The sequence below is a fragment of the Gracilinanus agilis genome, chromosome 1 (genome assembly GCF_016433145.1).
Source record: "Gracilinanus agilis isolate LMUSP501 chromosome 1, AgileGrace, whole genome shotgun sequence".
Classification (NCBI taxonomy): domain Eukaryota; kingdom Metazoa; phylum Chordata; class Mammalia; order Didelphimorphia; family Didelphidae; genus Gracilinanus; species Gracilinanus agilis.
The window spans coordinates 644,966,096-644,993,730 of NC_058130.1; the positions used below are offsets into that span (position 1 = coordinate 644,966,096).

Sequence of the window (27,635 nt, forward strand, 5' to 3'; positions counted from 1 at the left end):
CCCCTGAGTACTGCCTTGGCCGCATCCCACAGATTTTGGTAGGATGTCTCATCATTGTCATTTTCTTCAATGAAATTATTGATTGTTTCTAGGATTCCTTCTTTTACAAATTGGTTTTGGAGAATCATATTATTTAATTTCCAATTAGTTTTTGATTTTCCTGTCCAGGTGCCCTTACTAATTATTATTTTTATTGCATTATGATCTGAGTAGGTTACATTTATTATTTCTGCTCGTTTGCATTTGTTTGCAATGGTTCTATGCCCTATAACATGGTCAATCTTTGTGAATGTGCCATGTGCAGCTGAAAAGAAGGTGTATTCCTTTTTGTCCCTATTTATTTTTCTCCACATATCAATTAAATCTAATTTTTCTAGGACTTCATTCACCTCTCTTACTTCTTTCTTATTTATTTTTTGGTTTGATTTATCTAGATCTGACAGAGGAGTATTTAGATCCCCCACTAGTATGGTTTTACTATCTATTTCCTTCTTGAGCTCTGCCAGTTTCTCCTTTATGAATTTGGGTGCTATGCCACTTGGTGCATACATATTGAGCAGTGTTATTTCCTCATTGTTTATACTGCCTTTAATCAGGATGTAATGACCTTCCCTGTCTTTTTTAATCATATCTATTTTTACTTTGGCTTTGTCAGAAATCATAATAGCCACTCCTGCCTTCTTTTTCTCATTTGATGCCCAAAAGATTTTGCTCAAACCCTGAACCTTAAACTTGTGTATGTCCACCCTCCTCATATGTGTTTCTTGTAGACAATATATGGTGGGATTTTGGTTTCTAATCCACTCTGCTATTTGCTTCCGTTTTATGAGCGAGTTCATCCCATTCACATTCAGAGTTATAATCATCAGTTGTGCATTTGCTGACATTTTTGAATCCTCCCCTCTTCCTACCCCCTTTTTCCTTATACTTTTTCCTTTTAAATCAGTGGTTTGCTATTGAGCCGCTATCCCTTATCCCCTCCCTTGATTAACTTCCCTTTCTACCCCCTCCCTTATTTTTCCCCCTCTTTTTGTTTGTAAAGGCCTTATGAATTCCCTCCCTCTTCTCCCCTCCCTTTTTTTGACCTCCCCACTCCCCTGCTCCCCTTGATTTATCCCTTCTGACTTTCTCAGAAGGGTTAGATATGAGTTTTATGTCCCAATGGATAGTATAGCACTCTTCCCTCTCCGGGTTGATTACACTAAGAGTAAGGTTTGATTATTACCTCTTAATGCTCTCTTCCTCTCCTTCTTATAATAGTATTTGTCCCCTCTCCTTCCCATACCCTCTTTGTGTGTAATAGAATATCCTATTTTTCTTATTCACTCAAGTTTCTCTTGGTGTTCCCTGCTATTCACCCCCTCTTTCCCATCCCCCATGTCATCTTAGATTATTTAGTGTTCCACCCTCACCCTGTGAATTATTCTTCTGATTACTATAATAGTGGATACTATAATAGTGAATAGAGTTCACTACAGAGAATTATACATATCATTTCTCTACATAGGAATACATATAATTAGATCTTACTGAGGCCCTTAAAAAGGCAAATTTAAAAATTATGTTTTCTTTCTTTCCCCTCTGTTTCTTATTTACCTTTTCATGTTTCTCTCGATTTTTGTGGTTGGATATCAAACTTTCCATTTAGCCCTGGTCTTTTCTGTGCAAATACTTGAAATTCGTCAATTTTGTTGAATGCCCATACTTTCCCCTGGAAATATATAGTCAATTTTGATGGGTAGTTGATCCGTGGTTGCAGGCCCAGCTCTCTTGCCTTTCTGAATATTGTATTCCAAGCCTTACGGTCTTTTAGCGTGGAGGCTGCCAGATCCTGTGTGATCCTGATTGGTGTTCCTTGATATTTGAATTGTCTCCTTCTGGCTTCTTGTAAGATTTTTTCTTTTGCTTGAAAGCTCTTGAATTTCGCAATTATATTTCTGGCCGTTTTCTTCTCTGGATCGAATGTAGTGGGTGTTCTATGAATCCTTTTGATGTCTATATTGCCCTCTTGTTGTAGGACTTCAGGGCAATTTTGCTGAATAATTTCTTTTAGTACGGAGTCCAGGTTTCTATTAATTTCTGGTTTTTTTGGAAGACCAATTATTCTCAAATTGTCTCTTCTAGACCAGTTTTCTTGGTCTGTCACTCTCTCATTGAGATATTTCATATTTCCTTCTATTTTTTCAGTCTTTTGACTGTTTTATTTGTTCTTGTTGTCTTGAGAGATCATTAGTTTCTAATTGCTCAATTCTAGCCTTTAGGGACTGGTTTTCGGCTCTAAACTTTTCGTTTTCAGCTCTAAACTTTTCGTTTTCAGCTATGATCTTTTGGTTTTCTTTTTCAATCTGGTTCACTTTGCTTATCAGTTCATTTGATTTCTGAGCCTCACTTTCCAATTGCAAGATTCTACTTTTAAACTGTTATTTTCTTGCCAGATCTCTTCCATCTTCCTCAGAATCTTAGTTTTGAACTCTTCCATAGCTTGTGACCCGTTTTCCTTATTTGAGGAGGGTCTGGATGCTTGTTTGTTCTCCTCCTCTGTTTGCTCAGTTGTCTGGATTTTCTCTGTGTAAAAGTTGTCGAGTGTTAAAGACTTCTTTTTCTTGTTGTTTATCTTTCTCTTCTGAACTTCCTGAGTCTGGGTAGCCATCATTAGCCCAGCAGCTTCTCAGCTTTATCCTGGAGCTCGGGGTCTGTCTGGGGTCCTTTGGCTCCTGAGGTCTGAGTTCTGGTCTTTTCCAAGGTCAAGCCCCCTGGTGGGCCCCCTTGCTTGATCCTCTGCTGGAGGTTCCCTTACAAGTCTCAGGGCGCTGCTTCCACAGTCGTACACCTGTCCACGCTGGTTCCCCACTCAGGGTTTCAGAGCTGTAGCTCGTGGTTGTGTCTGCCTCCACCCACGCCTTCACTGGTGCCTGCGCTCTGAGCCCGTGCTCTGCGCCCTGCGTCCACTCTCTGCTCCCGTGCTCAGATTTCGCGTGCGTTCTTTGGCTTATTGGGGTCCCAAATCTTGCTGCTCTCAGGAACAGGCCCTGGAGCTGCCAATGACTCGATGGGTGCCACAAACTTGCTCTATTTCTTTTTAACTGGCTTCAGCAATATAGGTGGTGTGTGTGGAGGGGGTGGGGGTGGGATGGTTGCTCAGCCCGCTATTTAGTGAGAGCTGTTTCACCCCTTTATAGCATGGAAATGCCCCAATTCCACGTACCTTCCACGCTGCACCCTGTTGTGGGGTTCCTCCATTCGTCTGGTCTTGTTTTTATGTCCCCTTGAGGAGTTTTGTGTGTTTCGGTCAGGAGAGGTTAAGAGCTGCCTTTTACTCTGCCGCCATCTTAACCCGGAAATCCCTGCTCATCATTTCTTATAACAGAGTAGTATTCCATTACAATATTTTACCACAACTTGTTCAGCCATTCCTCCATTGATGGATATCCCCTCAATTTCCAATTCTTTGCTACCACAAAAAAAAAAATCTATGGTATTTTTGTACAAATAGGTCCTTTCCCCTTTTTATTTTTTTTGTAACATGGACCCAGTAGTGGAATTGCTGGATAAAAGAGTAAGGTATAAGGATTAAATTTAAGAGATTAGTCCTTAAAATGATTAATTTTATTAAATCAAAAGTAGCAGTAGAAAGAAGAGGAAAAATAGGAGAGATTTATAAAGAGCACTTTCCTATTTGCTGCATTTAGCCTAAGGCCAGAATAATGGGCCTCTTACACTCACCACTCATGAGAAGATTCAGCTAACTTCATAGACATCCAAGCCAAAAGAGACCATACTTCCTCCTCCTTCTAATAAAATCCTTTCTCTGCCCACTAACTCTCACATTTCACATCTTAGAAACCAACCATGGCTTTCCATTTTGTCTGTGCTGCTCAGGGGGCCAGTCCAGGGAAGGTCTTCCTTCCCTCCTGATCTTGTGATATTCTTGACTTCATTGCTCCATTTTTCTGGATGCTGTTCTACCCTCATGACTAAATTCATCCAATGATTTCTCTGACATAGTTCTTGCTTTGAGGCTCATGCCTAGACACTCATGCCAGGTACACGTAGTGAAAAGAGGGGAGGGGAAATTTCATTTTGCATAATAATTTTAGAACCCTGAAGATATAGTTCTGAAGTGTTCTCCAGAATGGTTGGATCACATCACAATTCCAATTTTTCATTAGTGTTCAAATTTTCCCACATCCCCTTCAAGATTGATAATTTTCCTTTCTGTCATATTAGCTACTCTGACAGGTGTGAGGTGGTACCTCAGAGTTGTTTTAATTTGTATTTCTCTAATCAAAAATGAATTAGAGCATTTTTCAAACACCTACGGATAGCTTTGGTTTCTTCATCTGAAAACTATCTCTTCATATCCTGTGACCATTTGTCAATTGGAGAGTGACTTACATTTTTATATATTTGACTTAGTTCTCTATATATTTGAGAAATTAGACCTTTATCAGATATTTGCTGTAAAATTTTCCCCCCAGCTTTCTACTTTCCTTTTCATCTTGTTTGCTTTGGTTTTGTTTGCACAAATTTTAAATTTAATATAATAAAAATTATCCACTTTACATTCTATAATGTTCTCTATCTTTTGTTTGGTCATAAATTCTTCCCCTATCCATAGTATCCATCTTCCAGGTAAACCATTCCATGCTCCATTAATTTGCTTATGGTATCACCCTTTATGTCTAAATTATGTACCCATTTTGACTTTATCTTAGTATATGATCTGAGATTTTGGTTTATCCCTAGTTTCTGCCATACCATTTTCAAGTTTTCTCAACAGTTTTTTGTCAAATACTGAGTTCTTGTCCCCAAAGCCTGGAACTTTGTATTTATCAAACACTAAATCTCTATGATCATTTATTACTAGGTATTGTGTACCTAGCCCCATGTTGGCCTACCTATGGCATATGTGCTGGAGGGGGCTGCTTCCTTCCCCCTTTCCACTTGCACCTGAGAACATTTCTCATATGACTCACCCCTCTGCCCAGCAGCCCAATGGGGGCACTTCCTCCCTTCTGTTCTTGGGGTAAGGTGCCAGGTTGGAGGGGAACAGTGGCAGTGAGAGTTGCAGTTTGGATACTCGGTCTTGAAAAAGTTCACCATCACTGACCGAATCTATTCTATTGATCCACAACTCTATTTCTTGGTCAGTAGCAGATTATCTTCATGATTATTTCTGTGTAATACTGTTTGAGATCTGGTACTGTTAGGCCACCTTCCTTCACATTTTTTTCATCAGTTCCCTTGATATTCTTGATCTTTTTTTCTTCCAAATGAATTTTATTATTTTTTCTCATGCTCAGAAATCTTGATCAGAAAATATATGAGTATAAAAAAATAATTAAGGAAGGAGTTTATTGTTAGGAGGAGTCACTAAGTCACAAGATGTAATTGGAAATACATGCCTCCCCATCAATACCTTTTTGTATAGTTCTCTAGATTGGACATTATCTACCCCAATGACAAGAATCCATGTTGGAAATATGAAGCAAATCAATGATAACCCAAAGGATTCCAACCATCTATATACCAGTTTTTACTTCCCATGTAAGTTAATGCAAGAGAACTCAAGAGACCTCTCAGCATCTGCTGAAATATATCATAACCCTTATAGTAACTAGATATGGTAATGAGAGCCAGAGTTACTAATAATACAGACAAGCTGGGGAGATAAAAGCATGTTTTAGATATTCTTCACATAGGAATTCTTCATTTTGAATTGGTATATTGATCCAAATGCTCTTTAAAAAGGAATAAAAAAGAACACAGTATAATCTTGTGTGTTCTATTTCCTTAGATCAGTTGAATCAAGATGTGGCATCTGTAAAAATCAGTTATTGAAGACCTTGTTTCTTTTTTACAATTTTCCTCTAGTACACGCTTAATGGATAAAAAGATACATATATGGCTCATTCTCCCACCAAAAAAGTTTTTTTAAGATTAAAAAGCATTAAATCTAAGTTGGTAGATATAAATTTTTTCTTGATAACTTTTTGGGGGGGGGTATTAATATAGTCTGATTTTGTTTTCTCCATTCTTCTAATATGTTTCACAAAATAATCTCTTAATGCTTTTAAGCTATTGGTGTCTTGAATACAGATTCTCTTGGCATACATGGTTTTGTACATAATTTTTCCTCATTTCATTTTGTTATATCATTCCTTCTTTGTAATAGAGCATATTGATAAATAAAGATTTAAGATTTAAATATAGTGGTTCTAATAAGAATAGAACAATATGCAAATGCCAAATAATCCGAATTCTTTTCTGTCTTTGTATTGCTCTCCTCCTTGCTTCATTGCAAAAAAGCTTTTGGAATGATGTATCTCTTAATTCTGCAGGTTTGCTTCTCATGCATTTTCACTCTTTTTCAAGAAAAGATACCTCATGATCTTCTAGCATCCTCCTCTGTAGTCCTCTGTAAATGAATTCATTTTTTAACCTGGTGTTTTGCTGGCTAAGGTATTTTCTGAGATAATTAGACCAGTTAATTCATTGTAGTGACTGATTTTTGTCAATTAAACTTTTGTAGAAAATGGTGATTAGCCCAGTCCATGTCTGTTTTCTTTTTTATTTCACATTTTTAGTATCAATAATCTGTGAAATCAAATCAGGTTTTAGTTTGTACTGTGGTATACATTTTTATCTTTTTATAGTTATCTGTTTTATTTTGATGTTGATTTTTAAAATCTTTACACTGGTTAGTTAATGATTTGACTACATACAGATAGATTCTAATAACTACCACCAAAATACTACTCAAGGAATCATGAAATTGCTGAGTTGAAAGGTATTGCAACAACTATCTAATTCAACCCGTACCTCAAAAAGAATTTTCTGTACCACAAAGATAAAGGACAGTCATCTAGTCTCTCATTGAAGATCTCTATTCTGGGTGACCGCCTACCTCTATTCCATTCCACTGGATAGCTCCAATACTTAGGTAGCTTTTCCTTCCATCAAGCTTAAATTTCCATTACATCCATGTCTTCTCTACTAAGTCAATTTAATTTGCATGCTGTTATTCAAAGCTTGCTTTGTTTGGTCCATTTTAATTATCTTCTTTAAGACAACATTTATATATAAACACAACTTTGGAGTAGTCTATAATCCTTTAACATTTTTCATTTCTTCTACCTGAATTATATTTTCCAACATGCTTTTCTTTATCATTCCCTTTTCCCACCTTTTCATTAAAAATTCAAGTATCAAAGCGTACTGACTTCATTTGTAGGATTTTATGATTTATATGATTATATAATTTATATAATTATATGATTTTTGTAAACTTTTATTCTGTCTTACAGATACTGGTATATAAACTGAAGTTATTTTCATGTTTTTTTTATTTTGCTTGTGTTTAGCAATGCCCTGAAATATGAGATGAAAAAGTATTCCATGAAATAATATTTTATGTTGGCTTTTGGTGTGTGATGCTTCTTCAAACAAATCTATCAATTTAATTAATTTCTTTTTGCCTTCTAAATTCATTTATAAAAGATAAGACAATGTTGATGTATTTTATTTCTTCTAATAGTATACCAATATATCAGTCATTGCATAAAAGTTTCATATTTAGGTACCAATGATGATTAATAATAGAATATGTCAAAAAATGTGAAATTCTACCTTTGTAGTTCCTTTCTACTCACTATTCCACTGCCAATATTAAAGAAGATGAGAACTTTATTCTTTCCATAAAATAATACTAAACACATGATGCCCACAACTATACTTTACACAAAACAAATTCAGTCACTTTGCTTAGAACTACTATTACAGCCTGCTGAGCAAATGATACTTAAATTTCATGAAAACCAATTAGGCATTCAACATTTCACCTTGGCTCTGAATTGTCACTCCACTTAAAATCCTAACTTCAACTGAATTTTGTAATCAGAGGCTTCTATATCTGGAGAGTTCTTGTCACTCCAGGGGGCAGCTGGGTAGCTCAGTGGATTGAGACTCAGGCCTAGAGACAGGAGGTCCTAGGTTCAAATCTGGCCTCAGACACTTCCCAGCTGTGTGACCCTGGGCAAGTCATTTGACCCCCATTGCCCACCTTTACCACTCTTCCACCTAGGAGCCAATACAAAGCAGTTAAGGGTTTAAAAAAAAAAACAAAACCAGTCATCCCAGTGAATTTTGTTACCACCATTCAGGTGGACACTATTGATACCATACTCACAAACTTTTCAAACTTAAAAGCCTGCCTCTTAGTCTAGACACATCCATCTTAAGATTGCTTCCCGGTCATCTACTTGGGAAAGAAACAAAAAAGAAACAAAAAATCTAAACTTGAGGTAGGGCTTGCCTAGAAAAGATATATGCTTTGAAAGCCATGTGTTCAAAGATAAATGGATATCAGGATGGAGGAATGGGTTGAATTCAAAGTACAACTGAAACCATTCACAGCCTGAGTGGAAGAGAGGGTTGAGGGGGGCAGGCTTCTCCTATTTGTATATCCACTGAATCACAAAATCTCTCAGTTCTACAACCTGTAAAGGAACTTTACCATCTCAAAGTATAAATCCTTCAGCAATGAGTCATATAAGATAGGAAACAGTCACTTCGATGCTACTACAAGGTTACTCAGTATGAGGAATGTGATCCCTGAGCTTTCTTAACTAAGGACCCTTGCTAGAATTACATTGGAGATGTTCTCTATAAGACCTAATAGGGAAGACTTAATAACTCTGGGTATCAGGTAATATTTTTTGTCAAAAGTAGCATATGAAATGGGTTTTGAAGTAGAGGAGGGATGCTTATTTCATTTTTGTCTTTACCTCCATCCTAGTATGGTGCCTGGAATCCTGCAGATGTTTTTAAAATGCTTCTTTACCAGATTCTTTAAATTTAGCAAGGGGAGTGTAAAGAATGGCAAGCAAAGATGCAGAATTGGTCTTTGACCAGTACTTTCTGTCTTAGAATCAATACCAATCATTGGTTTTGAGGCAGAACAGTAGCAATTGGAGTTAAATAATTTGCCCAGGGTCACACAGCTAGGAAGTGTCAGAGGTCATATTTGAACCCAGGTCCTCCCAAATCCAGGCCTGCCTCTCTATTCACTGAGCCAGCTTGCTGCCCTTCTCCATTTTTCTCAATGAAGATAAATATTTTCTACTTTTTCTCCCTTATGGGATAACTCTGAGGATCAAATGTTATATATGTAAAGACTGAAAAGCATAAGATTAATTATAAAAAGATATTATCATTATATTAAATTCTCACATATATTTCACTTTTAGCTTTAGGAAATTTTTAAGAAAAGTGATAGTGTACAGTGATTTTTTAAAAATAATAATGCCTAGTGATTGTTGCTCAATATCCTAGAACCATGATGGCAAACCTATGGCATATGTGTCAAAAGGGGCACACAGATCCCTCTCTGTGGCATACCTGCTGTCATTTTTATTGTTGTTTTTTACTAGACAACCAGAGGGACTGGGGGCAGAGCCCTTCTCCTCTTCTCCATATGCCTGAGGACATTTCCCACAAGACACACCTCTCTACCCAGCAGCCAATGGGAATGCTTCCTCCCTCCTCTGTCTGGGGTAATGGGGGCTCACAGGCTGGTGAGGGCTTGGTGCAGAGGCAGCCTGTTGAGTCTGTGGTGAACATGATTCCCGTGGTGGGGCTGGAGTAGAGCTAGGTTTGAGGGGAGCATAGCTCACAGTGTGACACATAGCCAGAGGGAAGCGGAACAGCTGGGGCCACTCTCCTACCCCTCTCCGTGTGCACCTCTCATCACCCACTTCCCTTCCCAGAAGCCCAGTGGGAGAACTTCTTCTCTTCCATGTCTAGGGTAAAGGGGATGGAGGGGTGGGAGGCATGGCATGTGGTCTATGGGGGGGAGGGGCATGGCATCTGGTCTGGGGGTGGAGTGACTTGGGGGCAGGGGTCCGTCTTTCAAATGTTTGCTGTCACTGTTCTAGAATCTCATAAAAATGGCCCAAAGCCAAAATCAGTCAAGATTAGTTGCTGATCATAGAAAAGGGACAGCAGCAAAGGTTCATATTATTTCACTGAAGCTACTCTTTTTCACTTAGCTCTAGAAAAAGGAAGAAGGGAAGAAGTGTAAAACACATCCTTCTAAAGCTCAATGTTTGGTCGCTTCCTTTTGGGATCCACTACAGTACATATTTGGTGTGGTTGTATAGCTTGTCTGCCTAGCTTTTCTTCCTGTTTCTTTTCCATTGCTTCCTGGCATTTATACTTCTGGAATATTTTTCACTAAACTTTTCATTTTAGTCTTCCTTTCCTGTGCATGCACCAAAATATGTGAATGGTAACTGATGATAAGGCATGTCTTGGTAACAAGTTAGTTTTATAAACTTGTGCTTCCCCCTGGCCTAACACTTTCTTTAATGTTTTCTTTTTATAGTCTTTAATCTGATAGTTCACAAAAATTAAATGGGCATTGTCAAGGTAATTCCATTAACCAAAATACATAGTTTGTTCATTGAAAAATTACAATAATTTGTATAGTCAGTCATTACATTTGTATGGTTTACTTTTCTTCTTTTAACATACTCCTAACTGTGTTATGCATTAATATAATAATCTTTACTTTCCAAGTCCTTGGCATTTGTGGTATAGAGGAAAAGAATTTTATTTACTTCAGAAAAATTGATTCTGAGCCCTTCTTCCCCACTTCTGCCACTGTTACTCTTATTGGCCCTATGACCTTAAGCAAGTCAGTTCCTTTATTTATGCATCAGTTGACATCTATAAAATGGGAATGATAATAATAACTGTACTTCTTACCTCACAGAATCAGAATCAAATGAAGTAGTGAGAATCTAATGGTATTATGTATCTAAAGCAGTGCTTTACAAATGTGAACTGCCATCTTCCTACTTTATCATCCTATCATCTCTTAATTATGGAGACACAGAATTAAAGAGAAATTTAGGTGACTTCAATTTAATTCAATTGATATTTATGTGCCTTTCATTTGCAAGGCACTGCAGATGCAAAGACCAAAAACAAACAAATTAAAAAAAAAAAAAACAACAGACATTCTTTGGGAGAAATTTATAATGCATAGGGAGTCCAAGGAAGGCTTCACCTTCCCTTTAAAGAAATTAAGCATTCTTTAATGCGGAAGGGATAAATTCCAAACTTAAATGATAGTCTATGAAAAGCCAAACCAAACAAAACATGGAAATAGGTAACAGAATGTTAGTTCAGCAAATAAGTGGTATTATTAGAAGATAGAGTTCATGAAGTGATAGAATATGAAGCAAGACTAGAAAGGTAGGTTTGACACCATTTATGGAGGACATTAGATATCAGACATTTTTGTGATACAAAAATATAGATAATTGGGAAGCAAATTTAGAGCAGATGAAAAAGTTCATTTCGTTATGGATACCACTATTTGGAAAGGATATTGATAAGCTGGAGAGCATCCATAATAGGGCAACCAGGATGATGAAAGACATTGGCACTATGTCATATTAGGGTCAATTGAAAAGTAGCAGAATTAGCCTGAGGAAGATTTAGTTTCATTTGTTTAGTAACAAAGAGCAAAATTAGGAGCAATAAAGAGATGTTGTAAAAAGGCAAATTTTGATTTGATATTAGGTAAAACTTCTTAACATTTGGAGACAGACAAAAGTGGAATGAATTGCCTTAGAAGTAGAGGGTTCAGTTAAGCTAGATGGCTCAGTGGATAGAGTACCATTTCTGGAAATGGGAGGTCCTGGGCTCAAATCTGACTTCAGACAATTCCTAGCTGTGTGACCTTGAGCAAGTCACTTAATACCAACTGGCTATCCTTTTCCTTCCTTGAAACCAATCCTTAATACTGATTTTAAGACATAAGGTAAGTTTTTTTTTTTAAGCAGCTAGTTCTCTTTCCTTGGAAATCTTTATTAAAAATCATGACCAAATGTGGAGATGTTGTATAGGTGATTCTATTTGTGTTGAGATTCAACAAGATGATTTCTGAAGACCTGTCCAATACCGAAATGTTGGATTTCTTTTGCAGAGGTTCCTTATTTTACTTATGTATTATCCTCCATATATTGGAAAAAGTAGTACAGCTACTTCAGAAGCAAGTTTACCTTTCTTTCTTCCCATTTGAGGCTCAAATGCATTTCTAATACCAGGGAGTCTTCTATAGGCAATGTATAGTACCATAAGGTCCACATCTACCTCTAAGTATTGCTTCATCCCTCACAGTCCTAATAGAATACCATCAATGACACCCCAAACAGGTATTTGTCCACCTCTCTTTGACTCCACTTGTTTCCAGTGTCAAGAAGCTCACTACACCCTTGAGACTACAAAAAGTATAATAATTTAATAATTTAATTTTTTAAAATGTAAAATAAAAATCATATAAAAGTATCCCCACCATTTCCTTGCATAATCTATGTAGATAACCCTTCTGCAATCTGTGGTGTCCGTGACCTAATCTTGAATTGCCATCACAAACCTTTCAGTTTCCACAAAAATATCTGCATGACTCAGCCATTTGATGGCTGTTTTATTTTCAACATATAACTGGCTAAATTTATGAGAATGCCCCTCATGGAAGGCCTTTGGTTTTATTCTAAGGTTGTAGCCATTTCACTGACTACTTCGGGAATGAAACCACCTTTGATTACATTTGAGAGATCCAGTGGCATGAAAGTTGTTATCTGTCTTTACTAATGTGATGTATATTTATTCCACATATATATCTATAGTTTTTCTACTAATTTATCATGTAGTTTAAATATAGTGTCACTCTTCTTTTTATGTAGGGAGGATGGGAAAGTGTTAATCTTTCCATTCTTTGATAACAGATTTTATTGTAACTGGATTTTATTATTGTCGTTATTATCTTCATCATTATTACCCTGACTTTTTACTGATTAAGAAAGTAAAACTCATATAGTTTAAGCATTACTCGGCCATACCACGCTTTTAGGTGGTGAAACTGGGACTGTCTTTGATTGGTGTGGCTTTGAGATATCCTTCTTAATCCAGACAGAAATTCTAGAATTACTATTTATTTCTATTCTGTTGAGAGCTTGGGGATCAATCAAAAGAGCTGAAAATGTTTGGCTTGGAGAATGGGAGCAACTAGTATGCCAAATGCTAAAAGATACAATTAAAGGCATAAGTCAATCCTTGCTTTCTAAGGGGTTTACAGATGAAGGGAAGAGGCAACCTGCAAATAACTATGTACAAACAAGCAATATACTGAAAAAACTGTAAACCCTCAACAAAGGGAAAACAGCCGAATTAAATGGGATCAGAAAGGATTCCTGCAGAAGATGGGATAGAAGATGGTATTTGCAGAAAGTGAGGGAATCCAGTAAATAGAAACAAGGATGGAGAGCATTTCAGATATGAAGGGAGCCAATGAAAATGCCCAGAGTAGGGAGATAGAGTTTTTTGTTTTAGGAATTATAAAGACACAAGTGTCATTGGATCTCAGAGATGCAAAAGGGAGAGAAGAGGGTACATTATGAAGGACTTTGAATCCTGAACAGAGGATTTGATTCTGGAGATTATGGGAAACCACTGGAATTTACATAGTAGAGGGATGACATGGTCAAAGTCAAGGGAAGCAGATATGAACTCAATTTAAGTGCTAGCTTCCTAACAATTAAGAGTTATACTCAAATTATAAAGTTATTTCTGGAGCTATCCAACTTTCAATATGAGGGTTATATTTTAATTGTTGAAATTTGAAAAAAAAAAAAGCCTTCTCCGCTTCCTTCATGATTTGTAGCTACAAAAATCAGCACTCTAATCAACTTGAAGATGATGATCTCCAATCTTAGCTAGACTTGAACTTCAAACTAGGTATGTAGTAGGCATAAGACACATACTTACAGCCTTTCTGACTTATCATGAACTGCCTGTGTTTGAATAATTTTTGAGAACCTAAACACACCTCCATGCCATGATGAAGTATCAGAATAGGGATCAATTCCCTACCCTTAAGAGAATTATAGCATAATGAAGTGGCAGATATTTTACCACCTTTGGGCACAGTATTATTTTTTGCCGTGAAAGATCGTAGCACTCTGTGGGAAAGTAGGGAAACATGAAAATGCTCATGCAGTTGCACATAAGGCTCACATAATTCCCAACATAACCACCCTAAGCTCATTGTATACAAGTTAGGGTTCAAAGCATATCTTTTGAGAACCATTGGCCTAGTAATGAAAAATACCTACACAGATGTATAATACATATATGCATATATATGTATATAATACAAAATACATAATACAAAAGAGTATGAAAATTCATGAGAGGTACAAATTTCTATGAAAATTCTAAGGTGAGTGGCAACTTTTCCAACTGGGGAAGCTAACAAAGGTTTTTTTTGAACTGTGTCATTAAGAATGCATGTGATTTCACTTGAAAGAGTTTTACTGAAGACATTTTATTTATAGGGAACAGTGCAAAAAAGGGAAGCCTAGCATTTGTTTTGGGAATGGTGAATAGATCAGTTTGGTTAGTCTGGCACATTAAAGGCAGGATCATTAGAAACAGTTGAAGTCAGATTTTACCAGGTATATATTCTTTTTTTTTTTAAACCCTTGTACTTTGGTGTATTGTCTCATAGGTGGAAGAGTGGTAAGGGTGGGCAATGGGGGTCAAGTGACTTGCCCAGGGTCACACAGCTGGGAAGTGGCTGAGGCCGGATTTGAACCTAGGACCTCCCATCTCTGGGCCTGACTCTCACTCCACTGAGCTACCCAGCTGCCCCCTCAGGCATATATTCTAAAGATGATAGGTTACTTGGTCAGACCTTCATGGCCAGCATGAGGGATCCCAGAATCCAGAATGCCTTAGCTGGAAAGCCCACAGAGATCTCTCTTGTCTACTGTGCATCTGAATGGGAGTCTCTTGGCAATCATTATTCCTAACAAGCAAATATTCAGTTTCTGTTTCTATTGACAGGGAGCTCATCACATCCCCAGGCAGCCCTGGCCACTTTCGGACAAGAAGCTTTATTTGACATTAAGCCTACCTGCCTCTTCACAAATTCCATATTCCCATATTCTGACAGATTGTAACCTGCTTGAGGGCAGGGACTGCCTCACTTTGTAGCCAGAGCAGTTAACAGAGAGGGGCCCTCCCTAGGTATGTAAAGAATGCTTAGGAAGGGAATAGATATGGAACAGAACAATGCCCCTCCCCAAAACAACCCTTCATAGCCTTTAAGATGGCAGTCATGTTTACCCTCAGTCTTATCTTCTTTAGGCTTCTCATACTCACTTCCTTTAGGAATAAGGGAAGACCACACTCAACTCTAGCTGCCCTGCTATGGACATTCTGTAGCTCATCCACTGTCCTTAAAACATGGTGCCCACAACTAACCACGCTTCTGTTGTGAACTGTACTTCTTCTCAGTCATGTCCCCTGCCCTCAAGGAGTATATAGTCCAGTATGGAATAGAAGTGTTGGTTGGCAGAGCTAAGAGATAGGAGGGGTCAGCTCAGGCTCGAGGAAATCAGGACGGACTTCCTATTGGAACTAGGCCATGATGAGATCCTCAAATGGGTGCAAACAGACAGAGATGATGATGCCACAGCCAGGATAGTCCTTGTCTCATCACAGCCTATGGAGGGAGATAGGAAAGGGCAAGCAAGCCCTTGTCAGGACCCTAAGTTAGCCTGGCAAATATATGTATGATGGCGTGATAAAGGCCAGAAGGGCTGCTGATCTATTGCAATGACTGAGACTTCTGCAGTATTCCAGGTGAGAGTTAATGAGAGATTGGGGCTAAAGTATTGACATAGGAATAGAGAAAAAAGGAAGCAAAGCAGAATTGACAGGGTTTAATAAATAATCAGAGCATGAAATTAGAAGTCAGGAATCTTAATCTGATATGATTATAAGAAATAGTTTTAAGGTGTAGTTAATTACTTAGATTTTAGGTTTATCGTTAATGGTATTTAAGATAACTTTTATAATCCCTCCGTATCTTGGAGGAAGTAGCACATTTTTGTGGTATTTAACTCTAGAAAAGGGAACATCACTAAGTTAGCAGTAATTATAGTAGATTTCAGATTAAGAAACTTTAATAAAAATTTTAAAATTGTTTAAATTTTAATAAATAAAATAGATTTTATTTTATATAAATAAAAATATTTTTAGTAAAAATAATTTTTATTTTATATTATTATATACAAAGTAATAAAAAGATTTCCTCCACACCTCTTTTTTTAATAATTGCCTTTGAACTACATTTGTACATTTTTAGGTGCCTTCTGCTATTAAAATATTTTAGGGAAGAACAGCAACTTTTTAAAGTCATTTGGAAACTAATGAACTGCAGGAACATGAAGAATACATACCTTCCAGTAAATTATTTCAAAACACATTAATTTTTAATTTTTGACCTGCTTAATAGTAATAAAAAATGTTATGAGGAAAAGCATTTTAAATTACTGCCAAGATTTTAGTGACCCAAGGTCATCTTATTTCCCAGACATGTGCTTTCATGAGCCTGTTATTTGGGTTTATTTCCTATATTAATGACATTTGTGTGCATGAATATCAGAGCACAGATTGTTTACTATGATCTATAAACTAATACTAATTATTTTATTTAATAATAGTTAAAACTGCTTTAACACTAAAATAGCCTCATTCATTTATCTAACATATATTTAAAAATCACTATTTGGTGCCTTTTCTATGCAGTATTATTAAAGATATGAATTATGTGTAAATTTCATTGGATAAAATAATATTTTAATGATATTTAGGATAAAATTAACAAATAAGTTAATTCTTTTTCTTATGCAGTTTTTTTCATTTGAAGTATTATCTCAGATAAATTTAATAAGCAAAAAAGATAATATTCTAAAGGTAAATTCTTTTCTGTATAATCAAAATGATTTAATTATAAAGCACTGACATATAGTGGAAAGATCACTGAAATTTGAAGTCAAAGGACAGAGTAAGAAAACTAATTCTATCATTTCAGCCGACTAACCAACAAGTTATATAAAATTTCTAAACCTTGTTTTTCTCATCTATATAATAGGAACATTGATATTTTTATTACTCTCTTCCAAGGTTCTATGGAGACGGAATTTTGTGTTATATAATTGTAAGTTGTAATTATTACTGTGAGAGATCTTAGTTTTTCTTTCCTTCCTCAAGACAGAATTATCTAAATGGTCTTCTGAGATAGAAGGAAAATTATCCTATCCTTATTTATTTTCCAATCTCTAACACATCTTTTTTGATGTTGCGGGCAATATTTCATAACACTAATAGACCTGGTAGTGTAGCTGGCAGTTCAGTAAACATTTATCAAGTATCTATGCTATACAAGATACTGAGAATACAAAGACAAAAGTGATAAGGTCCTTCCCTCAAGAGTTATCCACAGAGAAGTATAATACAAAGTAATTTCTGATAAGAAAGAAAAGAGTTCATTACCATCCTGAAGGAAATGTGAGGAGAAAGAATATTTAAGTGAGACTTAGAAAAAAACCTTCACAAAGTTGGTGATACTTGAGCAAAAGTTTGAATAAAGAAAATGATTTTTCTTTTAAAAAATTTTTTTCTTTGTCTTTTAAAAGGCAGAGATGAGAAGAGAATTCATTTATATATATATATTCTAAAACATAGGCCTAAATATATATGGATAATTTTTGCTAAATTGTATGAAGGATGGGAGAAAGTAAAAGGTAAGAAAAAGAGACAAATTATAAGCCTATTGAAATAGTTCAAATGAGAGGTGATAAGGACCTGAACTAGAGTGCCAGTAAGAGATGAAGAAAGATGTGAGAGATGTAAGATCAACATAACTTGTTAATGAATTGGTTATGACTTATGAGAGAGTAGAAAGAGCCATTGATGATTTTATTGTGAAGCCTAATAATTAAGAAGCTAATAGTATCATGAACAGAAATTGCAAAGTTGTTGGGAAAGACAGGTTTAGGTCTAAAATATCACGGGGGATACGTTCAATTTTGGACCTACTTTGTTTGGAGTAGTAATAGGACATATCAATAATTTAGCATAGCAATCCAGGAAATAAATTAGACCTAAATACATAATTTGGGGAATAAAATATATATATATATATGTATATATATATATATATATATTCATTGAATTCATCTAAACATGTGGGATCTTCAAGAATCAGCCCAATAATTGTGTAGATGTGGGCACCTAATCTGTACTTTAAAGGAAGCTATAAATTTAATGAAGTAGAGGTGAAGAAACATGTATTCATCAATAGGTTGTCATTTGTGCCTTAGGTGTGGAGGTGGAAGGTAGAAGGTAGAATGTCATATACAACAATTATCAACATTAGACAGATAGATAGTTGGGAGCCAAATTATACAGAGCTTTAAATTTGAGGCTAAGAAGTCTATTTTTTATTTTATAAGCATTTATATTTATAAACCATTTTATAAGCCATTGATGATTTTTAGCAGGGGTATCACATGATCATATCTTTATTTTAGAAATACAAATTTGTTAGTTGTGTATAAGATGGAATAGAGGAGGGAAGCACAATAGAACAGAGACCAGCTAGATTATTAAAATAGCATGGGTGAGAGGAGATGAGCTAAAGGCTGCCATAGTGGAAAGGAGAAATATTTTGGAAGCAGGATCAATAAGACTTGGCAACTGATTGACTATTAGTGTTGAGGGAGAAAAAAGAATTGAGGCTATAAACATTGGTGAATTGAAAAAGATGGTGATACCATCAGCAGTTAAACAAGCAAACATTTATTAAGTGTCTGCTATTTGACAAACATTTTACTATTCAGATGGATTAGTTTGAGGGGAAATATAATAAGCTCCATTTTAGAAATGAAATTTTGTTTGCAAGCATTTATTTGGCTCTTGGTAGTGTCAAGCTCTGTGCTAACTGCTGGGGGTACAAAGAAAAGCAAAAACATGAACCTATCCTCAAAGAGCTCACATTCTAATGGGGGGAGACAATGAGCAACTATAGACATACAAGAGAGAGAATAAATGTGAAGTAATCTCGAAGGGAAGGCAGTAACAGTGGGTTGGTGGGATGGTTAGAGTTGTGTTGATTCTTGAAACAAGCCAGGGAAGGAGGATGTGGATAGACAATGCATTTCAGGAATGGTGGATAATCAGTGAAAAGTCATAAAATGGGAAGATAAATTGGCATGTATGAGAACGACAAAGAAATCCAATGTTTTTGGACCATAGAATACACAGAGGGAAATACAATATAAAAAGACAGGAAAAGGAAAGAGAAAAGGGGGCCAGGTTATGAAAAGCTTTAAAACTCAAACAGGATTTTATATATTGTAGTGGGGATAGAAATTAAACTTCCGGCACTGGAGTTTAATGAATAAGGTGGTGACATGATCAGACTAAAACTTTAAGAAGGGTCACTTTTGCAGCTAATTTGAGGATGAGCTGAAGTAAAGGAAATAATGTGTAAAAGAAGTAGAGGCAGTGAATATATACATGCAGGGCTTATTACTTGGTTTACACTAGGTTTAAGATTGAGAGGTTATAAGATGCTAATTTGAAGAGGGATGATAGTAACAATGAAAGACCTGAACACAGGTAATAAGAAGCCATGAGATTGAAAACACTATCACAGAAGATAAAATAAATGTTTTTACCCAAACATCTAATAAAGTTAAAATATTAAAAGGGAAACAGTTAACTTAAAAATATCTGTGCAGCAAGTTTCTCTGATAAAGATCTCATTTTCCAAGGTAAATAAAGAACTAATTCAAATTTATAAGAAAAAGAATCGTTTCCCAATTGATCAATAGCCTAAGGATATGAACAGGCAGCTCTCAAGGAAAGAAACAGACTATTTGTAATTATATGAAAAATGCCTCAAATAGCTACTGATTAGAAAAATGCAAATGAAAGCAGTTCTGAGATCTCATCTCACATCCATAAGATTGGCAAAGAAGACAAAAAAGGTAAAATGATACATGTTGGAGGAACTGTGGGAAAATAGGCACGTTGACACATTATTTATGGGCCCAATGAATGTATAGAACCATTTTGAAAAGCAATTTGGAATTATACACAAAAAAGATACTATACAACATATGTCCTTTTAAAAGTTTCTATATGTAAACAACTATTTATAGCAGACCTTTTTGTTGTGGCAAAAAACTGACAATTAAAAGAATGCCCATCAAATGAAAATGGCTAAATAAGTTATAATATTTATATATAATTTGCATATTTTATATACCATATAATACATAATTCATATATTATATTATGTGATGGAATCCTTTTAGACTGTAAGGAGTGAAGATAAAGATAATTTCAAAGAGGCTTGAAAGGTCTGATATGAATGATGCAGAATGAAGTAAACAGGACAAGAAGAACAATTTATACTATAACAACAATATTACAAAAATAAAGTTTTGAAGATTTGTATAAACAAATGAATTAAATGAACAGAACCAGGAGAACAATTTATACAGTAACAATACTATAACAACAAACAATTTCAAAAGCTCTAAGAATGGTGATCAATAAAATGACCATCCATTATTTTAGAGTACTGATAATAAAACACGTTATCTACCTCTTGATAGAGAAATAATAAACTAATATGCAGAATAAGACACATATATACATACAAATTATTTACAGCTAATGAGGGAATTTTGCTTGACTGAGTTTTTCTTTCTCTTTTTTAAAAGGGATTGAGGAGTGGGAGGTAGAGAAAAATAGGTTTCTGCTAAATAAGAAAAACAATTTTTTAAAATAGAGAGGTTGGGGGTACTTATGCTACGCATGTAGAATGTTATATGCACTTTCAGATAACTGTTGTTATGATTTTATAAAAGATCTTTCAAAGCGAAAGTAATTTATAAATGTTTGTAGTATAAAAACAAAACATGTCACTACAACTTTAAAAAAAAAAGGGAGCAAGATTAAAGATGAAAATGATTGTGGGATGAAAGGGAGAGGAACAATTAATGAGATAATCTCCTGCAGACAGGATTAGGAACAACAGTGGAAGAATTAGGTATGGCTAAGAAAAAGTCCACTTCATCTTATGAGAGTGGGCAGAAGAAGATGAGTGAGATCATGAGGCTTTGAAGTTTGAAGAAGAAGACATACAGGAATTCAGATTGGAGGGTATGAGCCTTTTCTGGAAAGTGGAAGGGAAGGTGAACCCCTGAAAGATAAGGAACTACAGAAGTGTAGTCAGAGCTAGATTAAGAAGACTGAGAAGGGTGGTGTTAAGAAGTCAAAGAGCTATGAATAAAAAGATTGTATGTAATATTAAGGTTAGTTGACTTTAAAAATTTAGTGGGCCCAATCAATATAGTTTCTTAGTATGAGCCAGCATTTATATAACTCAGATAATTAATAGCTTTGTTACCCTGGGCAAATCACTTAATCCCGTTTGCCTCAGTTTCCTCATTTGTAAAATGAGCTAGAGAAGGAAATGGCAAACTACATTATTACATTTGAAATAGGAAATGTGTTTTAATTAATATTTTTATAATTTCAGATAAAGGCTAAATTACCTTTGAATTCAACTGTTGAGTGTAAGATAGTGTCTGTTTCCAAAGCACAATCCTTTTAAAATTAAGTTCCTTTAACATGCATACCAGTATTCATAGCCTTGAAAACGATATTGTTGAACAAATCTCAAGGAGAATATTACTATTTCGAGAGACAGAAGAAAGAGAGGTAGACAGGAAAACCTAGAAAATGTAAATAGTTAAAAAGTGAAAGCAATGAGGCAGTTGGGTGGCTCAGTGAACAGAGAGCAGGCCTTGAGAAGGGAGTTCCTGGCTCAAATCTGGCCTCAGAAACTTCCTAACTGTGAGACCTGGGAAAGTCACTTAATTCCCATTGCCTAGACTTTAGCACTTTTCTACTCTAGAATCAATACATAGTATTGATTGATTCTAAGATGGAGGGTGAGGGTTTCTCTTTTAAAAAAATGAAAGCAACATAAAAACATCAAGAAATGAAATTCTTACAACTTGAAACCACAATCAGCTGCAAGACATACAAAGAAAGCCAGAAATTAAGAAAATAAGAGAACTATTTCTTTGAATGTGAGAAGAAAGTACTAATGAATGAAAAAGCAGCTTATATTTTTAATGATGTTTTTAACAAGAAAAAGTTGAAGCCAATTAAAATAGATATCATATGCTTCTATAAGTTTTATATGTTTAAAATCTTTGTTTTTTCACTGGCTTCTCTGCCCCCCTTCCCTGGTATGCTCTCCTTCCTCATCTCTATCCCCTGACTTCTTTCATATCACCACTAAAATCCCATTTCTACAAGAATCCTTTCCTGATGCTAGTACCTTCCTTTTATTAATTATCTTCACTTCATCTTGACTAAATCTTGTTTCGTCTCCCTTAGTTAGCTGTGGGTTCCTTGGGATCAAGGGTCTGGCATTTACCGTTTTTTGTATACCTAGAACTTGGCAAAGTGCCTGGCCTTCAGACTGATATTGAGATAGGTGAGAAATGAAGACCAAGCCAGAGGTGGAGGAAGGGAAGAATTAGTAGGCATGATCAACTAGAGAATCTTTGGGAAGTTTCTGGTCATAACTTTTTCTTTTCTTAGATTAAAAGGCATTGTCTTTCCCCATGCCACATCAGAAAATAGAGCAAATATTAGTCACAATGCCATTTTACCATTATAGAAGTGGAAGAAATTGCTTGTAGTACTCCAATGCGAATTTGTATTTTTATGAAGAAAATATTTCTATTTCTTTAAAAGCATGTCCAAGGCATATGAATGGAATTCAATAATAAAATAGGATTCAGTATTCATAAGTTTGCCTTAAAAATTTAGATAATATGTTCATTCCAGAGTGAAGAATATGTGTAGTTTTTAGCATTTTATTGTGCTTTTTCATCTTCCTGAGTTTAAATCTGGTATCAGATACTTATTAACTTTGTAACCCTGGAAAAGTCACTTAAATTGTTTGCCTCAGTTTCCTCATCTGTAAAATGAGATGGAGAGGGAAGTGACAAATTAGTATCTTTGCCAAGAAAATCCCAAATGGGATCAAGAAGAATCAACCATGATGGGAAAAAAATTGACAATAAGGAATCTTCCATTAAAACTCAAACTTAAAAGGTATATTTTTAGTATAAATGTCTTCTAAGGGATTCAGGAAATTTTCTAAAAAGTTAGTTGCATCCTTAATAATAAATGGAACTTCTATCCACAACTGAAAATGGACTGATAAAGTCAAAGTTCTCATTTGATTCAGATGGCTATTAATAAATTCAGCCATAATATTAATTTTGGAGATGAATAAATTCAGGCAGACACCAAGAAGTAAAATGACTTTCTTCAGGTCACACAGCTGATTAGTGACACTCTTAACTTAGACCTACAATTTCCTGACTCTTATTCCATTATTTTTTCCACTATACCAGACTATTAATTTATAATGTATATATATGTGTATGTATTTCTATATATGTGTGTATATATGAATATGCATGTGTGTGTGGTTTGGAGGTTTTGGGGGGTTGTTTTTGTTTTTTGTCTTACTGCACCTGTGATTTTATTTGTGTGGGGAGCTCCTGGTGAGAAACTTCTACCAGTGAAGATCTGTATCTTCACTGTGTGGAAAAATGAAGAGATTAAGGAACTTGTCCAGGGTCACGCAAAGAAATATGCACAAAATTCAAGATTTGAATCTAGGTCTTCTTGATGGCAGAGTTAACTCTCTCTCCACTAACCCATTCCCATTGATACTTGAGATGAAAGGGCACCACCTTTTTAATGAAATGTGATGTCTTCAAACCAAAGTAACTTTATATTACTGTCATCTTTACTCTTCACAGAATTTGTCAGTATGAAAATCTTCCAGGAATTGAGATAGACAGCTCTTTATTATCATCCTGTTAAACTGGACTTTATATTCTGTGTACTTATGTTATAATGATAAACACTATTGACTGCAAGGTTCTTGCATCATTGCTTTTGAACTATCAGAGAACTGAATTATGTTCAGTGTAAATTTCTTTTACCCATATTTTTTTGTATTCCATTGGGAAAAAAGTAAACTATCAGTAGATAGAGTGCTGGGCCCGACATCAGGAAAACTGCGGTTTAAATATGGTCTCAGACACTTATTAGTTGTTTGACCCTGGACAAATTACTTAACCTCTTTTTGACTCAATTTCTTCATCTGTAAAATGGAGATAATGATAGCACTTTCCTTAAAGCATTGTAAAGATCAACCGAGTTAATATTTGTAAAGTGCTTAGCACAATTTCTGGTACTTAGTAGGTATCATATAAAAACTTATTCCCTCTATTAACTGGAATATTAAATTAATCAAAAAATTATATTTCCTATCAATAATATGGAAATAGGTCTTAATCAATGAGACATGTAAAAGTTAGGGGAATTGTGTGTTGGCTATGAGAGGGGGAAAGGAGGAGACGAGGGAAAAAACATGATTCACATAACCATGGAAAAATGTTCTTAATTAATCAATTAAATAAAATTTTAAAAAGAAAAAAATTCTATTTCCTGACTACCATGTAAAACATGAAGTATATCATAGTAATCAAATATCAATTTGATCATTTTAATTTCATTATAAATGATAATGAACTTTTCTAGTAAGTCTAATGTTATTTTAAATTCTTTAATAAAGTTTAGAGATTTCTTTTAAGGTTTTGGGGATAGATTATGATATAATAATTGGCTTCTGGGCATCATACTATTTCTACTGAAACAAAATGGTAGATAGTAACTTTTTTGAGAAATTGATAATTGGCTTTTGTAGGTAGAGTAAGACATTTTATACTATAGTTGTTTTAATTTTTATTTGAAAATCATATCTCCATTTTTCATTATTAAACAAAATGCTTATTTCCCTCTTCCTCTCTTCCTCTTTGCATTTAGTCTCTCCATCCTTCTCTCCATCCTTTGTTGATTCCTCTTCTCCTTACACTTATTATGATATATAAAAACATCCTTAAAGGCCAGCATTGAGATACTCTGGAGATATTCTAATTGCCATTGTGGAAACAAGTAATTTTGTATAAATTGAAATGTTCTATTAGAATAATTGATTTTCACTTTTGTATTATCAAACACTAGGGTGAGGTTTTCTATACAGTGGCACTCCTATGGAAAATTCAAGCCCTGAAAGGAGAAAACAAAGGATTGCTTTGTGTTTGTGCTTATAACTTCTGTATGTTTGTCAATCTGTGTTAACAGTATCGTTCAGGGCGGGATCTTCATCGAGGTGCGGACAATATTTCCACTAAATCTTCAGACAGTGATGTAAGTGATGTGTCAGCTGTATCAAGAACTAGCAGTGCATCTCGTTTCAGCAGTACAAGCTACATGTCTGTCCAATCAGAAAGACCAAGAGGAAATAAAAAAATCAGGTGAGCAAATAGAATTTCCATAGTTAACCTCTTTTTAATGTATGATAGGTGATTATAATTTCCCTTTCAAGAAAGCTAAAGTATACTTCCCTAAAACATGCGTGTATATATGCATATACACATATACACACAAATACATTCATATATGTATATAGATAGATATGTGTCAAAAGAACATTTAAAGATATGATTTTCATTACTCTTAAGATTTTATTTCAAATTTCTTGGACAGGGAAAATTTCTTCAAGATCGTAAAAGTTTCCCCTACTATACAATGTGAAATGGTGGCAGTGGCCATACTCTTTATTCATATTAACAGTTTTTAATTTAATCATTGAGTTTGAATATATGTCAGGACATTGCATTAGCATATATTTGGTAATCCTTCAATTATTGAAAATACAAATCAATATAGAAGATAATTTTCTGGAAATTTTTCTTACTATATATATACATATAGAACTAACATATATATATATGTATATATATATGTTAGTGACTCAGAAAAAGTTAGGCTAGTTCTTAATATTTTTGTAAATAGATTTCTGTAATACTCCAAGTTTTCACGAATGCATGAAAAAATTCTCTTTTACAAGGGAATTTAAAGTAAGTTTTATTAATTCCTTTAAAATAGAAATAAGAAAGTTATACTTTACATCTAATCTACTAAAATTTCAAGTGCTTGTACCAACATTATATGAAAAAATTATATTCAATATAGTTACTCTTCATGGATAAAAAATATCCGTAACACAGATTCCATATGCTTTTGCCTTATTTGCATACAGCCTCATGAGAGGGAAAAATGTGATTTTCAAACTATTCTGAGTAAGTGTTGGCCCCTTAGTGCTTCTCTGGTAAATACAAAAGTTTTCAACTTTAAAAATAATATAGTATTTTCATTTATGCTTTCCTGTTACTTTTTCATTCTTATTTTCCATTCCTTTTCATGTATTATATGCATGTTTTTCTTGACTTTCTTCTTTTTTGTTTGCATGCCTTCTTCAATTTTGGTTGTCTGCGAAAGATCAAATGAAATAGAGGTGGGTGGGCAAGAAGGGGATATGCATGAGGAGATAGTTCATCAGGAAGAGAAACGGGAAGAAGAACAAAAGGAAGAAGAAATTAATGAAAGAGGACAAGGGAAAGAACTAATAAAAACTTCTAATAAGGAAAAAAGCAGAGAATCAGGAGATGAGGAAAAAATACAAGATAAAATTGAGGAAAGGAAAGAAACAGAACAGTGGAATTCAAAAGATTTACAGAGACGATTCTCACAAGATGATGAAAGGTAATATATACTTATTTCTGTAGAGATTTCCTATAAGTAACTTAGATCCCTTCCCCCATCCCTGAAAACTGTTTCCTTTCATTTGATTTATTTTTCCTTCCTTTTTATTGTCTACTTCATTCTTATTGCAATTCTTGAAGGACAAAATTTTCTTCCATAGTGTATTGAAATCATGCCACTTAATGATCTATCAATCATACTCACTTGCCTTCAGTTTCTGTTTAATGAATTATAGTTCTGAGCTTTAATTTTTGAGACTGTATTTGTGATAAATCAGATCAGATCTAAAGACTACTTTTTAGATCATTTAAATCAATTTCTATAAGATTGATGTTCAAGGTGGCACTTTTTTAATATCTATACATCTTTCAAAATACTGAATAAATGATATATACTTTTGAGGAGAAAGAAAATTTTGCAATAATAAAGCTTGGAAGCTGTTGGAAATTTTAACCCCTTTAATAAGTAATTAGATAATTATATGAAATAAATTTCACACTAATAGAATGACAAAATAGCAAGCCATTATTGGTGTAGAAGCAGGAGAAAACTTTATCCAGTCTTCATTTCTTTTTGCTTTGAGTCCCAAGGAAATCTACCAGGATTTTTGTGAGTTTTTCAACATTCCTTCTCTTGCCACTCCCTCCAATGACAAAATAGATACAAAAATATTTTAGAAAGCTAGTCCTAATTAAATTTGTTCTAAGGTAAACATAACAAATTATTCCTCTCCTCAAAAAAAAAAAAAAAAAAAAAAAAAAAAAAAAAGCTGGCAATCAAAGATTGCCCTGCAAAGGAGAGATTTTATTTCATGTTTGGTAGTTGTCAGATTAAACAGCCCATTTGAAACAACCATAGTTAGTTTCAGGGCGAGACAAGACTAAGCTGAAAAAGCAAGATATAAAAACATAAGATTTTAGTACAAGTATATGAACACATTATTGATGATGATCACAATAACGATGATGATGACAATCAGTATTTCTGTAATA

General features: G+C 34.8%; 1 protein-coding gene across 15 annotated transcripts in view; it reads left to right on the top strand.

The window, feature by feature from the left end:
- RIMS2 (regulating synaptic membrane exocytosis 2) overlaps positions 1 to 27,635 on the top strand; it is a 505,770-nt gene that overhangs the window by 317,815 nt on the left and 160,320 nt on the right. For 5 of the 15 annotated variants that reach the window (XM_044658232.1, XM_044658233.1, XM_044658235.1 and 2 more), the window contains one exon: positions 25,180 to 25,352. The exons of the other annotated variants lie outside the window; for them this stretch is intronic. In XM_044658232.1, coding sequence (XP_044514167.1) covers positions 25,180 to 25,352 — 173 coding nt within the window. The remainder of the gene's footprint in view (positions 1 to 25,179; positions 25,353 to 27,635) is intronic. 15 annotated transcript variants of the gene reach the window in all.